The 17,726-nt window shown below is 39.8% G+C and overlaps 1 protein-coding gene across 1 annotated transcript in view; it reads left to right on the forward strand.

The window, feature by feature from the left end:
- CCDC81 (coiled-coil domain containing 81) overlaps positions 1-17,486 on the forward strand; it is a 71,229-nt gene extending 53,743 nt beyond the window's left edge. The window contains exons 11-15 of the mRNA XM_069071068.1: positions 6,430-6,602; positions 7,874-7,952; positions 8,075-8,301; positions 15,108-15,233; positions 16,897-17,486. Of these exons, the coding sequence (XP_068927169.1) occupies positions 6,430-6,602; positions 7,874-7,952; positions 8,075-8,301; positions 15,108-15,233; positions 16,897-17,038 (747 nt within the window). The 3' untranslated portion in view covers positions 17,039-17,486. The remainder of the gene's footprint in view (positions 1-6,429; positions 6,603-7,873; positions 7,953-8,074; positions 8,302-15,107; positions 15,234-16,896) is intronic.
- The last annotated feature ends 240 nt before the right edge of the window (positions 17,487-17,726 follow it).

Here is a 17,726-nt window from a genome sequence, read left to right on the forward strand (position 1 = left end):
AGTATCTCAGCTTGTCTGATGAATGAACTAGAAGTGGGGAGAGTATACAATAGAGAAAGATTTTTTTAGATATTAAAACCATTCACAAGACATTGACATGAGTTATGCACTGGTGAAGCATGTCTGTTATGGAGAAACCACATTATTATTCCAGAAGGCAGACCTCATGTGATCTTGGTTACTCTATATGTTGTACAACTCTACTGGGGTGCCTCTCCCCCTCACTTCTGTCTTCCTGTAAGACTCAGCTCTGATCTCACTTCAGGAGGCTTTCCCCAGTGTCCCTAGTACTACTCTCAGAGTTCTTTTTTTTTTTTTATCTATTTAACTATTTACATACATATTGTCTCCCTAGTTGTGAGCTCCTTGAGGGTATGAACTGTGTTTTTGCCTTTCTGCGGGTCCCTACTGTTTAGCACAGTCCCTGACATATAGTATGCTCTCATTAAACTTGGGTTGATTTGACTTGACATCTGGTGACTGTTTACATGATCACATTGACTAAAAATTGCTTGGCAGCACAGAATTGATTTGGATATTGAAGAGACTGATGAGGATCAGAGCATATAATGACTCCATTTAGATGGGTTTTTGGGTTACAAAACACTGCCTTCCTTGTCTCATTTGATCCTTATAACCACCCCTAGGTCAGCAATGTCTGATTGTGGGAGAGGGAGAAGAGAGTAAGAATTTAAATAGCACCGATTATGTAATAGGCACTGTACATGCTAAGTGCTTTACAATTATTATATTATCTGATCCTCTCAACAACTTTGTGAGGTTGATGTTTTCACTAGCTCCAATTTACAGTTGAGGCAAATAAAAGTCAAGTGACTTGCCCAGGGTCATGCAGCTAGTGAGCATGTGAAGGTGAATTTAAACTCATCTTCCTGCCTCCAGTTCCAGTGCAGCATCATCACCGACTGCCATGGCCCCAAAGAACCTGATTGGAAGAAAGAGCCAGTAAAGGATTCTTATCCCTTGTTATTGGTTATCAGCTTCTGAGCTAATCCTGTTTTAGTATGCTGAGGGTTTTGTGTTTTGTACTGCAGGTCTGGGCAACTTGACTGTGAGAGAAAGCTTGTATAAAAATAGGTATACTGGGTGAGGAGGGAAGAAGGGAAAGAATCTAGAAATCAAAGTTTTAAAAACAAATGTTAAAAAAATTGTTTTTTACATGCAACTGGGAAATAAGATATACAGGCATTGGGGCATAGAAACCCATCTTGCCCTACTAGAAAGTTAGAGGGGAATGGAGGAGGCTATAAGAGAGAGCAGATTGGGGGAAGGGGTATTCAGTGAGCTTGCTATGTTGGGGTGGGGGTAGGGGATAGATAGGGAGAAAATTTGTAACTTAAAATCTTGTGGAAATGAATGTTGAAAACTAAAAATAAATAAATAAAAGATTAAAAAAAAAATAGGTACACTAAGGAAGCCAGGTTCTTAGTGTCTGGTGGTTTAGCTCCTTGGCTTCCTGGTGTCAGGAGTTACATGTATCTTGGTCTTTAGGAGCTGGTATTGTGTCTTCTGTTTGTCCTGAGAACCAGATTCCCTTGTGGGAAGCAAGTAAGTTGTGTTAGGGGCTAGAGAAAACTCCTCTGGTCCTAGGCTGGTGGAACCATCAACAGGTCAGTTTCCTAGAATGAAAGTTGGCTCCCAACAAAATATATTTCTCAGCAGCTCTAACACAAGGCCTCTTAGTTTAACTCCTCACTTCCATGGAAGATGACAAGGAGACTTCAGTTAAAAAATATATTTATTTGGATGGACCATTCTAGAGGAAGAATTTAGTTATCATAAATTCCTTTGCAAAATAATAAATTCTACAAAAATTGCTGCTTTGTGCTAATTATTTTTCACCCATAAGTGTCATTTCTGACAATGGGTCTCTATTTACCTGGTTTGATCAAGGAATTTGTGAATGGGATATATATATATATGTATATACATATATATATATATATATTTTTTTTTTTTTTAACAACCTGATGGTGTTGTAACTCCTCACCCTCAAGGATATGGTTAAGTTGAAAATGTTGTGCAGATAAAATATTGTGTCTTGAAATGGGTTGTTAAGAGGACATTAGGCAGCAACTCTTGTCATGTTTTTAATTACCATGCCCAACAGCAGGAGTTAGTTCTGCTAAATTACTAATGGAATGATTTCTCTAGCATTTAGCCCAGTGTGTGGCATATAGTAATCACTTACTAAATGACTAAATGCTTTTTAATTCATTCATTCAAGACATGCCTCCATCATCTCCACACATATGGAGTCAAGTATTTATGACCATTATTAACTGGGATCCCAGATCTATGTTCTGTTTGGAACTGGATGTGGAGAGGTATATAGTTGAGGTATTACAGTCATTTGCAGATCATCAATATGAGTAATCCACCAGTAAATTATATCTTTTAAGGGGACACCAGGATAATCACTAGGCCTTAACCATCTACCCTACACTGTTCCCTCTGTCTACCAGACTTCATCATCTGTCTTGCTGCTGCAGTCCTCAGATCCTTGGATATTAATATTTTCTCTACCACCATAGTCTAAGGACTATTGAATCTTTTCATTGATTTCTAGTTGAACTTTCTCTCCTATATGTGTTATCTCCCCAATTAGAATGTGAACCCTTTAAAAGTAGAGACTGTCTCATTATTCCATTTGTATCCCCAGTGCTTGGTACATAGTATATTTTTTAAAAAATTCAATTATATTTTGTTTTTCATTCCAAATTCCCTCTTATTTTATTCTTCCTCCCTTCTCCGGAACTGAGAAACCAAGAAGAACACAACCCCTGTTACAAATATGTACAGTAGAGCCGAACAGATTCCTGCATTAGTCATGTAAAGAAAAATGTGTCTCAGGCCCTCTGAGGCTATCATCAATTTATCAGGAAGTGGGGAGCATGTTTTGTCACGAGTCCTCTGGAATTGTGAGTGGTCATTGTGTTGATCAGAGTTCGAAGTTAGGCCTTCACAGTTGTTTGCCTTTACAGTATTGTTGGTAATGTATAAATTGTTCTGGTTTGGCTCACTTCACTCTTAAGTTCATGCACAACTTCCCAGATTTCTCTGAAACGATTCCTTTCATCATTGCTTATAGAGTAATATCATTCCATCCTACTCATATGTCATTTACCAACACTTGTTCAGCCATTCCCCAACTGATGGTTACCCCATCCTTTTGTAATTCTTTGCCACCAAAAAAAATAGTTGCTGTGAATGTTTTTGCATATATGGACCCCTTTTTTCTTTCCTTTTTTTGGGGTACAGATCTAGTAGTGGTATCACTGAGTCTGAGAACTTGTTTAATTTTTTTTCCCTAAGATTAGGTTATTTAAGTTCTTTATTCCCTCTGGCATTAACCAGAGCATTTTTTTTCTTTTTTTGCTTTTTGGAGGGCAGTTGGGGTTAAGTGACTTGCCCAAGGTTACACAGCTATTTTTGTTGTGGTGGTGGGAAGTGTCTGAGGCTGGATTTGAACTCAGGTCCTCCTGACTCCAGGGCCAGTGCTCTATTCACTGTTCCACCTAGCCACCCCCACCAGAGAATTTTTGTAAATATTCATTCATTTCATTTAGATTGTCAGTTTTTTGGCATATAATCAGGTGAAATAACTCATAGTTATTTCTTTTATTTCTTTATTCATTGTAAATTCTCCTTTAAAATTTTTGATACTGATAATTGGGTTTTTTTTAAATCAAATTAGCTTATGGTTTATCCATTTTAGTGTGTATGTATGTGTGTGCTTAAAGAACACTTAGTTCTATTTTTTAGGATACTATTTTTGCTTTCAGTTATTTCAGTTTCTTTTTTGATTTTCTTTTCAAGACTTCTACTTTGGATTTTAATTGGAGGTTTTAATTTTGTTAGTTCTCTATTTTTTTTATTTGTATGCTCAAGTCAGTGAACTACTTTTTGTTTTTTTATTGATGAAAGAGTTTATAGAGATAAAGAATTTCCCCTAAGAACTGATTTGGCTTCATCTCCAAAATTTTGGTATATTGTCTTATTGTTATAATTATCTTTAATAGAATTAGCAATTGTTTCTATGATTTCTTTTTTACATGTGTTCTTTTGAATTGTTATTCTGTCTCCAATTAATTTTTATAGTTTCTTTAGTGGCTCTCTACTAACTCTACTTTATTGCATTATTCATAACAGATGTGTGTTTAATATTTCTACTTTTTCATATTTATCTGTGAGGTTTTTATGCCCTAAAACATAATAAATTTTTGTGAGGGTGTCATGTACCACTGAGAGAAATATGCACACTCATTTCTTTTACCATTCCATAATCTCCAGAGTCTTATGGTAATCTAAATTTTCTAAAACTCCATTCAGGTCATTTTTGTTCACTTATCTATTTTTGATTAGATTTACCTAGGTATGAGAAGGATTAAACTGAGATCCCTTGTTTTTATAGTTCTGCTGTCTATTTAACTCATTTAACTTTTCTCTTAATTTATATGTAATGTTATTTGGTGTATATATGTTTACCATCAATATCAGTTTATTCTCTGTGGTACCTTTCAACAAAATATATTTTCCTTGTTTATTTTTTCAAAATTAGGCCTATTTTTTGCTGTTGCTTTGTTTGAGATCATGATTATTGCTCTTGCTTTTTTTTAAACTTCAGTTGAAGCATAAAAAATTCTGTTCCAGCCCCTTATTTTACCTCTGTTTGCATCTTTTTTGTTTTAAGTTTGTTTCTTGAAAATAACATATTATGGAATTGTGTTTTTAAATTCATTTTATTTTCTTCCATTTCATACTTGAGCTCATCCCATTCCCATTCCCAGTTATAATTATTGTGTATTTACCTCAACCCTACTCTTATAATTTTTTTTTCTCTTTGTTTTCCTGTCCCCTTTTAAGGATTTTTTTTTGCTTGAAATTAATCCCTCCTTTAATCTGCCCTCCCAGTTATCTCCACTTCCCTTTTACCTCCTTTCCCCCAATTAAGTATGATGTATTTCTGTATCCAACTCTCTCCTTGCTCTGTTCCTCTCCTCTCTATGTCTCTCAGTATGTATTTATTCTTTCCTCCTTTCACCAGTTCAGATGAGAGTGTGGTTCTCTTCCTTGTTGTTTGTATAGTCTTCTATTTGTGCACTCTAATTATGAGACAATTTCCCCCACATCCATTTCCCCACCATAGTATATTCTTTCCCCTCTTCCTTTCTAGTCTTCTTTTTTTTTTTTTTTTGAAGCAATCCGGGTTAAGTAACTTGCTCAAGGTTACACGGCCAGGTGTTTCTGGGTGGGTGCTAAGTGTCTGAGCCCGGGGTTTGATCTCCAGGTCATCCCAACACTGGAGCTGGTGCTCTTACTCGCTGTGCTACCTGGAAGCCCCTCTAGTCTTCTTTTTAAGACCATAAGAACATAACAATCACCCCCAGGCTCTCTATCTAATTAGACTTCCATCTGTGACCCCTGGTGACAATAGAGTTCTGAAGGAATACGTATTAGTATCTCCCTTTATTAGAAGATAAACAGTTTATCTTTGCCTAGTCATTTATGACAGTTCACTCATATTTGCATTTTTATGCTTCTTTCTACTCTTGCTTTTGTAGGTCAAAGTTTCTATGCAATTCTGGTATTTTTGTCAGGAATTCTTGGAAGTCGTGTATTTCATTACAATTTAGTTGTTTTTCAATTGTATTGCACTCTTTGTGACCCCATTTGGGGTTTTCTTGGCAGAAATACTGGTTTGCCGTTTCCTTCTCCAGCTCATTTTACAGATGAGGAAACCAAGGCAAATGAGTTAAATGACTTGTCCAGGGTCACACAATTAGTAAGTGTCTGAGGTGGGATTTGAACTCATTAAGAGGAGTCTTCTTAATTCCAAGCCCAGTGCTCTATCCACTGTAACAACCCAGCTATCTTTTCTAATAATTAGTGTTCAAGGAGGGAATGGATTACCTCAAGGGACAGAGGATTTCTCCTCACAGGAGGTTTTCAGTCAAAGGCTGGCTAACTACCTGGTGTGTATGATATAGAAGGGAATCTTTTCAGATGTGAGATGGACCAGATGACCCTTGAGAATCACCTCCAACTCTGACATTGGTTGATTCTATAATTCTTTGATTTTGGCATTATATCCCTAATCTCTTTTGCAGCTCTCAATCTTGTGTTTCCATGATTCGTCCCTTGTTGATGTCTTTTTTTCTGAACTACTTTCTACTGTACATATAATTCAGCACTTACTTGTTTTCTGGTTGTTTCGTGTTTGCATGTCTTGTTTCCCCCTACGATAGGAATATGAGCATCTGGAGACTGGGGGGCCACTTTCATCATTCCACAGTAGCCAGTAGTGAACTGAACACTCAATGAGTGCTCATTTGATTGATTGAAGACTTTTGATTCTTCATCTCTAATTGTTTGTGCTCTAATAAAGGAACCACTTCTCCTTCATTTCAGAAATCCTATATTTTTGACAAACGACCACTTAGTCCTGAGCTTAATTCTGCGAAGCAAGAGGAGTATTCCCAAGGTCTTCTGAAACAAATGGAGAGCAAACGAGAAAAGGAATTAAAGCAGAAACAGAATGCTGAGCTAATGGACCGTCTAGAACAAGTACAGCTCACGGAAGAGTAAGTCCAGTTTGCCTTTCTCTGAATGTTGGAAAGTGAATTTTAGTGTTAATGGGTCCTAGTGGGACTTGACCCTGTGCTAATGTTCTCATTACTACTCAGCTATAATAATTGGCTCCAACAGAAGCTATTTCACAGAATAAAAAATCTTAGTGTAGAAATTATTTTATTATTCTTATTGTTTTCATTAGCATGATTATTATTTAGTCTTTCTGTAACATCTGGCATTTTAAAGTGCTTTGGGATCACTAGATGCAGGCAAGGTCATAGAGTCATGTAATGAGTTGGCATTTTTCCCATTTAGGCACAAATGGTTAGATGAGATGTAAAAAGATATGGTGCAATGCTTTGCATCAGTGCTGTCAAAATCAAATAGAAATGATTCCTTCAGGGAACATATTGACTTAGAAAATCACAATTTAACATTATCTATGTGATTTTATTTTTATTTTTTTTAAGCATTTCAATTCTATTTTAATCTGGTTCCTACACAGAAGTTTTGGTGAGTGAGTTTGATATCTGTTACATCATCAAAAAAGCATGTCTGTACATACTTAAGAACTATCCTTCCATAGAGTAAGGGATAGACACAACCAGAGTTAAGTGCTCAGGAGACATCTATTGAATGAACACAAGCATATTCTAGGAAATAAGCACATAAAATATATGCTAATATAAGGCTTACAAGTGCACCTCACTTTACATAAAGGCTGCATGTAAATGGAATCATCCTTTAAGAGTGAAATTCTCTGCTTAAAGGAATCTTGGCAACTGCTTTTGTTTAGTGAATGATCAATCACATCTTAACTTATCTGTTTGTCAGTATAGATGTTAATGCCAAAGTTTATGTAAAGTGGGATACACCTTGATTATAAACACTCACAGTATTACATTTTATTTGCATATTGTCTTTTTGTAGCATTTTTGTCAGTTTAAAAATATTAGCTGTCAGTGACAGCATCCATTTTTTTTCTTTGCTTTGTATAGTACCCAGCACTGGGTCTCAATTCCTTTCTTTAAAAAATTAATTTAATTTTTATTTCCATTTCTAAGTTCTCTCATTCCTTCCATCCCCTTGCCGTGTTATTGAAAAGATAAGAAATGCCTTAACTAGGTGTCATTCCTAAAGGTGCTGAATTAATTTTTCTTCTCAGCACATATATTGTAAGTAATAAATGCTTATTGATTGAGTGATCAATGCTGATGAACTGTATTTCTTGGAAATCTGGATAAACCTTTGCCCCCTTTCTACCTCTCCTCCTTGTCCTTAGTCTGGCTGCTCAAAGATCCAAGTACTTAAAGGATAGGATGGAAGAAGCACAATATTACAAGAGGGCCTTGGATGTCCAGGTAGGAGACTTTAAACCTTAAAATATTACATTGCATGCTCTGCACAAGCTTGTCTTGTCCAGTGTGAGCACTGGATCCCTGGGAAATCTCTCCCTCTCTTCTCTTCTGTCTCATTGATTTAGATAAAGAACAGGCCACCTCCACTGCCTGTGTTTGAGCCAGATTCATCAGAGCCCATCTTTGGGAAGATGGACATGAGCAATGAGCGTTTGGCAGAAAGGAAGCAGCGGGAACAAAGGTACATGAAGCACCAGCTGCAGGCAGTGGCAGACCACAAGAGGACGGCCATCCTGCGCCAGCTGGTGGACCAGAGGCGGGATATTGAGATGCTGCAGAAGACTCAGAGAGAGTAAGGACTCCCGGAACTGAGCTGGGCCAATTCCCATAAGCACTTGCATACACACATGCCTATGATGCATGAATACATAATATGTGTGGACAAGGCTTGGAACACAATGGGCCCGTAGACACAGTGCACACATGCCCATGAGAGTGCCTCCTTCTGCACAGAATAGAAGTCATTGATCCATTCCTTCATACAACCTACATGTGAATATACAGAACCCACCTGTGCGTCCAAATACACGCACACTCACAAAAACCTGCAGAAAGAAGTGGGTTATGGCTGACTAGGCCGGACAGAGGATGAGGATGTAGGAGCTCTGAATCCTGCTCCAGGGACAGACATGGCTTTGCATTGTAGCAGCGGCCATTCTGGAACACTGACCATGTGGTCTCTCTACCCTCTCTGTGGCTAGTTACCCTCATTTCATGGACCTGTTGTTAGATAACCCAGTGAGAACAAAAAATACCTCTAAATCACCACCATCCAACTCCCACTCCCTGCCAGCATTGACCAAGAGTAGACATTGTGACTAAATGTAGTTATATTCACGTGCTTTATTTTAACTTCAAGCCACCAACACTGCTAAAACATTCTATGGATCACCTGTAGATGTAAGGATGTGAGAAATGTCACACTTGTTCATCAGTCATGAGCCCTGCTCCCCCTGCCCACCATGCCCCCACAGCTCCACATTCTCCCTGATAGTCATCACTGAGGGAGAGTGGAGGGAACCACTAGCCTCGGGCAGCTCAGGGATATTCGTAGTTCCCCATATTGTCCTGTCTAATGCTGCCACAGAAAATCTCTCACTGCCTGTACTACCCTCAAAGAAGAATGACTATAATCTAACTGTGATTATATCTAAAAGGAGAATGTGTTTTCTCGGGAGGTAGTGAGCTCTCCATCATTGGAAGGTTTGTCAAGTCGAGGCTAGGGCAGGAGTGGGGGACCTGAATTCAGTCAAAGAGCCACACTTCAGGACTAGAGAGCCACATGTGACCTCAAGGCGGCAGGTTCCCCACCCCTGGGCTAGGGGGCTTGTTGAGGATATTGAAAAGGGGACTTTCAGTCCTCAAGTGTAAGTTGCATTAGAAAGCCCCTAAGGGCCCTTTCCGCTCTTGATATTCTGAAATTCTCTAAGAGTTTAGCAAACACAAAGAATGTTTACTGACTGCTAAAGATTGTTTATTTTTTTTTCAGGAGAATAAAAAGAATAAAGAATAAAAGGCTTTGGGCTAACCCAGCAGTGGTTCCCTGAAGTGCTTATATTTGCCTAATCCTCTTGGGGGATTTCCCTCCTGCTGGGCTGCCCCCAACTAGAGCCTCTTAGGATTATTGTATTATTATAATATTTTAATCCACAGTCTCTCAACATTAGTCTTTCATATGGTTCTTGGATTTCAGTAATAACTATCCTGGGTCTCTTTGCTATTGTGCTATGGAATCTGCCCATGACATGAACTATATGGGCAGCTGGATTTCAGAAATTCATTGTTATTTGACCTTGAGACTACCATAATGTTGGTGGTAAAAGAGTCTCCTAGGGTTAGCAAGACATGATTACCGAGGGCAATAGGGAAGTGATTATTCATGGATGGGCAGAGTTGGTTTAGAGGATGGTTGGGGTAGGGCAGCCTGAATCTGGGACTTAGTTGCCAAGAGTCAGTAGAAGAAGAACTCATGACCCCAGAAAGTTTTTGGGAAGAGGTACGAACACTGAACTTGTAGTCAGGAGACCTGTTCTGGGTTCAAGTCCAAGCTTATTGCTTATAAGCTATAGATTTTGGTGACTCAATTTCCTCCTCTGAGAAAGGAGAGGATCCTATTAATTTAAGTCCCGGTGCCAATTCTAACACATTGGTTCAAGGCCTATTGGGCACAGAACACTGTATTGGGGAGACAGAAAGTTTAGGAAAGAGAGTCTCTGCCTTCAAGGTGCTTACAGCCTAATCCTTTAAGTTAAATGTAAAGACTATAGAACTGTTTCTCTCTCCACACCTTCTTTCTAATATTCTTACATACATATAATTGGGGGCTGAAAAAGGGACCAAGATCAGTTAATCCCATCCATTCATTTCAGAGGTACAGGTAAATTAAAGACCAATCCAATCCAATAAATATTAAGTTCTTACTATGTGTCAGGCACTGTGCTAAGCCCTGGGTATACAATTGATAAAAAGAAGCCCTCCAAGGGCTTACACTCTCTAACGAGGGGAGACCACACACAAAAGGAGACAGGAAAGCTGGGGAAGGGGTGTGGAGGAAAAAGGGAAACTCGAATCTTCCTCTATAATAGTTTGTGCTGTTTGGGTTTTTAGCACAAACAAACTGTTTCTCCTCTATTCCAGAAATTCTTCACTTTTGACAAATGACCACTCAGTCCTGAAATTAATTTTGCTAAGCAAGAGGGTACCTGGGGACATATTGTTCCATGGAGTTGAAACCAGGCAGAGCAGCAGATGGAAAGTGAACCAAAAGTCCAGTGTCTGCCCTCAATAAAGGAAGGCGTTGGGAGGAGTTTGGTAGTCTACCCTCCAGCCCTCCAAACAAAGGGGAGGGGAGGTGGTAGCAAGGCTTGAATTAACAGGGTAGTGATGAGATTAGAGTGAGCAGAGATGATAATATTTTGCCCAAGGTCATATAGCTAGTAAATAGTAGAACCTTAATCTAAATCCTCTTTGAGTAGGATTTAATTAATCAACAAACATTTGTTAAGAGTCTGCTGTGTGCCAGGTACTATGCTAGGTTTTGGAAATACAATGACAAAAATGAAATAGTCCCTGCCCTCATTATAGCTATTAGGGAAGATAAAATATACATATAGAATACACAAAACAGCAAACATACAAATGACCTCTATTTTCTCATCAAAGTCGTGAGGCCACGCTGATACCTTCCTTCCCCTTCTTTGAAGCTCCCTATTGTCAGTTGTCTTCTAGTAGAGAGTAAGCACCTTGAGGGCAGGGAGTATTTTTCTTTTAGCTTCTATTTATATCTCCAGCACTTAGTAGAATGCCTGACACATAGTAAAGTTAATAAATGCTGTTTATTGCCTCAACTGAGAAAGAGGGGAAGGTGTTGGAGGTTTGTGAGAAGGGAAGGTTTGGAACAACTTTGTGGGGAGAAAAAGGATTATTTTGCTACAGTGAAAGCCCAGTTGAGATTAGCTAACATCAGTCTATCAGTTGGGCTATTCAGCTTGATTTCTCCTCTTCTCTTCATGAGCACATGGCAAGGAATGAAGGAGGTGGACCGTGGTATTCATCCAAGGCTGGGACAGGGATGGGATGAATGGTGGGCTAGGAGATTCTAGGTTAAGGCATATAGGACAGTGTGGAATTGAACTTATTACCTATAGGGTTAAAACATTATATAAGATTGGGAAGAGAAGAAGGAAACTTGAAGCCAGAGTAGACTTAATGATATGAGAAAGTATTAGGGGTATAGAGGGAATGGAAGTCATGATTAAGATCTAAAATAAGATTAAGAGGGGTGAAGACATAGGGAAAGAAGAAATGACAGGATGCCATGATCTGATAAAGGAATTTGGAAGTTTTTGATGGTTAAATGGAACCCTTGTGGGTGATGGAGAGATGCAGGGTGTGACTATTTCTGTATGTGGCTGAAGTGTAATGAAAGAAACTGGTTCTAGGCTGAGAGCAGACCCAGGGACCAGGAGGTTAGGGTGTTTCAGGGAACATCAACATGTATGTTGAAATCTTCCTCTAACATAAAGGCATCATTCTCTTATATAAATATCTCTGAGAAATGGTTCTCCAGCCTCTTCTTGAAGATTTTCTCTGATGAAAAATTCACCACCCTCTGAGGTCGTCTGTTCCACTTTTGGCCACCTCTCATTGTTAGGAAGTTTTCCCTTATGTTAAACCTCAGTTTGCCTCTTTACCCCTCACTGCTCCCAGTTGAGCCCTCTGGGTTCCAGAAAAACCAATCTAATCCTTCTTCCATAAATCTTCAACATTGCCTTTCCTGCCTATTTTTTTTACCACTGGCTTTGGCACTGTAATAAGAGCTCACACATCACCTTTTGTACAAAAGCCCAGTGAGGCTGGTAGTACAAATATTATTTATATCTTTCCCTAGCTAAAGGAAGTGAGGTTCAGAGAGAAGTGACAATTTTAGCATCTTCTGACTCTGAATACAGTGCTTTTACACTATACCAAGTAGCCTGGTACAAAGGGGCCCACTTTAATATTACAAAGGAACTTTGGATGGCCTCGGTCATGGTAACTGTTCTTACCATTAGCTATTGGGGTGACATGGTGTGTATAGTACAGTAAAAAAAAGGGGGGGGGGAAAGCACTGCTTCTGGAATCCAGAGGATCTAGGTTCAGATCCTCCCTCTGACGCTTACCCACACGTGTGATCTTGGGGAAGTCAGCCTCCCTGGGTCTCTGTTTCCTCAACTGTAAAATGAGGGGGCTTGGGTTAGATGGTCTCTGAGATTGTTTCTCCATTTAGATCCATGATCCTGTGTGACCTTGAGCATGTGACTCAGTCTTTCTGGACTTCTGTTTCCTTCTCTGCCCAAGCGGTTGGATAAGATGCTCTTTCTAATAAAGACCCCACTAGTTTTGCATGATAAGGTTCTAGGGAGGAAAAAGTAATAAGATTCAGAATGTAGATGAATGAACCGATTGCAGACATTTTTATTAGAGAATACTGACCCCTAGTGGCTATTGCGAAGTGAGGCACAGTCTTGAGTCTATCGTCTGCTCATTGTGTAGTTGGGAGTTCACTTTGGAAACCCCAGATCAAAATAAGAGCAAAATAAACAGATGTGGAAATGAAAATTTGATATTTTTATGAGGACTGGAAGAAGTGAATGGAGATAGTGGCTTGGTATATTAGAGAGAGCTCTGCTCTAAGAGGAGATATGGGGTCCAGTCCCAGCTGTGTTCAACTAATTTACTGTTACTTTGGGCAATTTGTTCACTTCACCTGTCTGGGCCTCTGTGTTGTTATCTCTTAAATGAGATTAGGACATTCTGTGTTCAATGGACTGCATGTTTGATCTGTTAAGTATCCCTGATCTCTCTGACTGTATGTTTAAAGAGCATTGGCATAGAAATGTGACTTTCAACCCAGGTTACGGTGTTAGGGAAAGAACATTAAATATGGAGGCAAGAAGCCTTTTCTAGAGCTAGTTTTACTCACTGAAAGTTGTTGACCAAGTCCTCCAGCCTCCCTTTGCCTCAGTTTCCTCATTTAGAAAAAGGGGATTATAATCTTGCCCTCCCTGCTTCATAGGGTGGTTTGAGAGTCAGGACTCTGTAAGCTAAAATGTAGACTGCTAGAGAAATGTGAGCTGTAATTATTAGAGACTGAGAAAACACAACATCATTGTATCTGGAGGTCAAACAAATAATGCTCTATTTATTTCTCTGCCAATATGACACCGCTGCATATATTACCGGGTACACAGCCTCATAGGCAATGGAAGATTTGTTTTGCTTAACAAAGAAGTTGCCTGTTTCACTTGCTAATGCCTGGTTGCTTTTCCCCCCTTTCAGTTTATTTTTGTGCCAAATTCTGTGCCCCTCCCCCATGACTTCAACAGGGTGAGATTAAAAGATGGACCACTGGAATGGCCATGATGACAGAGGGGAAAGCTTGTGACTATTGGTCCCCTAGGGGGTGAATTTTCATTAAATTCAGTATATATTGGAGTCATAGGAAACAAAGGATCCAAAAACCAAATTGTGTAAACTCTAGAAAACAGCATAAGATAATGGAAAGCTCACTGATTATCCTAGTCAGAAGATCTGGGGGCTAGTACTGGCTTTGCAGTTCACCTTTGGGTTACCTTGGGTCAGTCCCTTTCCCTTGTTGGTCCTTAATCTCCTCAGTCTATCAACTGAGTAGATTAATGTATATGCTCTAAGGTCTTTTCCAGTTCTAATCTCTTGTGACATTAGTGAAATGGTAAATCTCGATGATGTGGAATGTAGAGAGGCTGAATTTCATAAGAACAGCTAGCATTTATACAGTGCATAAATGTTTTCAAAGTGCTTTTATTGCAATTTTTGATGAGAAAATTAGACACAAGTTAAGTGACTTGCCTAGGGTCACACAGCTAGGTGGTATCTGATGGTGCATTTGAACTCAAGTCTTCCAGTGCTCTTACTGTCCTACCCAGAGGCTCCATGGTGATATCCAAAAAGGATAGAGAGCTGGCCCTGGAGACAGAAAGACCTAGGTTCAAGACCTGCCTCAGACCCAGACTCTCTGGATGACTTCAGTCACTTCACCATTCAGACCTATAGGTAGCTCTCAAGGCTATAAGCTGTTGAGAACGTACTGACCCACATCAGCAGAGGAGGCTCACTGCCAGGAACTCTGAAACCACAGGACTATTCCTTGGCCCCTATTGATTGTAATAATGTTAATATTCAATATTTATACGGACTATACATATTTCCTCTTAGTTGCACAACCCTGGGAAGTAGACATACTATTGTTCCAATTTTACAGATGAAAAGACTGAGTCAGACAGAGGTTAAATGACTTGCCAGCATGAATATCCTGAGAGTTATGAATTGTATGGTGTTGGGATGGAACAGTAGTGATCACGTGGTTCTCCCCACGAATTTCACAGAGCAAGTAAAGCAGGCTCAGAAGCAGAGCCTTTTGTTTCTCAGAGAGGATTGGACTCAACCAAAGCATTCCATTTGCAATACGATCTCCCATGAAAGGGCAGGCAAGAGGAGGCCTAAGAATCTGGCCAGGTCTTTGTCTGTTGGGGTTTACAGCAGCAGCTGTCTAAAGCTGATGTATCTTGTTCTTTCTAGGCACTTGGCAGAAAGAATGGCAGAGCTTGAGAGGACAATGAAGATGAACCAAGGTCTTCAAGACAACTGGGAGAAGAGTGCTGAGCTGAAAAGGCATCGGGATATGGAGGAGAAAATCTTTAAACGGTCAGGTTCAGTGAGGGCCCACACTTTAGCTGTGGAAACCAAATAACCAGCTCCCTCGGTGCCCCATTTCCCTGACTTTTCCATCTTTACTTCTCCTCAGAGGGGCCTTATTCTCCTTTAGCTTTTTTTCTGTGTGGCAGTGTCCTTGGCCAGACAAAGAATGGGGATGCTCTCACAGGGTTCCCCTCAATACTAACAGACAGTAGGGGAGGGAGGAGTAGAAATTTCGTTTCTGGAAATGGTGTTAATTGGAAGAGTGGTAATACAAGTGCTTAGTCAGATTACTGGTGGATAAGGATGAAGAATAGAAAGTGTATACATTTATTCACTCATTTAGTCAGTTCTGTGTTAAGCATCTATTATTGATAAGCACCTTTGACCCTGTGGCCCTCTAGGTCCTCAAGTGCATCAGTCAAAGGGCCACACTTCAGGTCCTAGAGGGCCACATGTGGCCTCCAGGCTGCAGATTCCCCAAAGGTCTGGATCTTTCCTTGGCCCATATCCCACATTTCTTTGTATATTTTTAATGGTTATTGATAAATGCATACCTCCAGAATAGACAGTAAACACTGATTGTACTTCTATGTATATATCACACACACTGTGTTATGCATACACATGCATAAAAACATTTATAGCTTATGTGTAGAAATATGTATGTAGCTATACAATAGTATATGTGAATTACACATACTACATGTGCCAATCGTCTCCTGTGACTTCACTGAAATGGTAGGCTCGATGTGGAATGTAGAGAGGCTGTGTCATAATAAATAGCTAGCAATTATGCAGTATGGTGAAGCTTGCAAAGTGCTTTATAAATATTAACTCATTTTATCCCAATACTGAGCCTGGGAGGGAAGTGCTATTATTGACATTCTCCTGTTTATAGATGAGGAAACTGAAGGAAGCATAAACTAAGTGACTTGGCTAGTGTCACACAGCTGGGAAGTGTCTGATGGTGCATTTGAACTCAAGTCTTCCTGACTCTGGGTCCAGTGGCTCTATGCACTGCACAATCTAGCTGCCTCATAGTGTTTAGATGGTTGACCTTGGGGCTGTGTGTGTGTGTGTGCCTGTGTCTGTATATATATACATATACACAAATGCACACACAGACATATATGTATGTGTATATATATATACACACACATACATGTAGAGAGAGAGTGAGAGATCTTTTTGCCTCTTCCCCCAATGTTTAGTACTGTGCTATATATAATAGGTATTTAATGCATGGCTGAATAAATGAATAAATGTCTCAACTTTCCATTCTTCATCCTTATCCACCAGGCCTCTGACCAGGCTTTTGGATGGCCACTCTGTTGGTCACCACCATTTCCAGAAATATGAAATGTCCATGTCTTTGTTTATCTTTACTGTCCCTATAATTTAACTGACCGAGGGAACTCATGGTGAGGAATTTTCCTTCACCATTGCAGATCAGCATCTACTCTGTAATATATTGTCTTAGAGAGTTGCCATGGGGCATATATTCATTTTGTGTGTGACTCAGGGACATGAGACTTGGATACTCAGCCTTCCTGACACAAAGGCATCTATCTACCCATTATATCACGATGCCTCTCAGTTCTTTGTATATGGTAATAGATGTTTGCTAAATCTAATGGAAGTGATGGATTTTTATTCTTTATATTTTTAGGGCTTCTGACAAGTTATTCATCCTGGATCAATGTGAGAAGTATCGACGTTGCTGCCAGTGTAAGAAGCGTCTGAACAACTATGGGGAATCTAACCTGTGGCCAGTGAACAGACACTTACATGGTTCCAGACTGCTGGCTTAAAAAAGAATGTTTGGGCCTGGGTTTCCTGGGGAAAAGTTTTACTCTTTTGGATGTGGTGATGTGACTGTGGACTGCTTATCACACCTCAATGAAAACAATATTATGAGGTTTTTTTGTGCCTTCGGTTTTAGAAGTCTTTTTCTCTATGTTCTCTAGTAGAGTTCACATAAAAAAAAAGTCAAATGGGAAAAATAGGTCCCCCCTGCCTGGTCACCCCAGCTGTTTTTCGATGCTTCTGTCTGCTTGGAGTTAAGGAGGATGCATGGTGGTAAGGGCTAGACTACCACTGGCTTAGGGCCCCGGGGATGGGCCCAATGGCTATTCCTGTCCCTTTGTTTGGTGGACTGGGATGTTACTGTGTTATCCCTGCCCCCATGTGACCTTGGGCAAGTCACTTTATTCCTTTGTGCTATAATAAGCATTATTATAATAAATCTTTTCCAAAGTGCCCATCTGTGCATGGCATTTGATAATGTCCACCCCTTAGTTAACACTATCTTCTCCAGGGCACTGGAAGCATTAGGGTTGGTGTCATGATCACAGGTGGGATCCAAGCCTGAGAGAGTTAATGGGACCTGAGTAGAAGGCTCAGGGGTCTGAGGCTTTGTCTGGTAAAAGCAGAAGGTAGAAGACAGAAGAAAGTCTCAGTGAAGATCAAGCAGGTTTGAATTCTGGGGGAGGTCCAGGC

The sequence above is a fragment of the Petaurus breviceps genome, unplaced genomic scaffold (assembly GCF_028583685.1).
Source record: "Petaurus breviceps papuanus isolate PSGF00001 unplaced genomic scaffold, PetGlider_PUasm1.0 90823, whole genome shotgun sequence".
Lineage (NCBI taxonomy): Eukaryota > Metazoa > Chordata > Mammalia > Diprotodontia > Petauridae > Petaurus > Petaurus breviceps.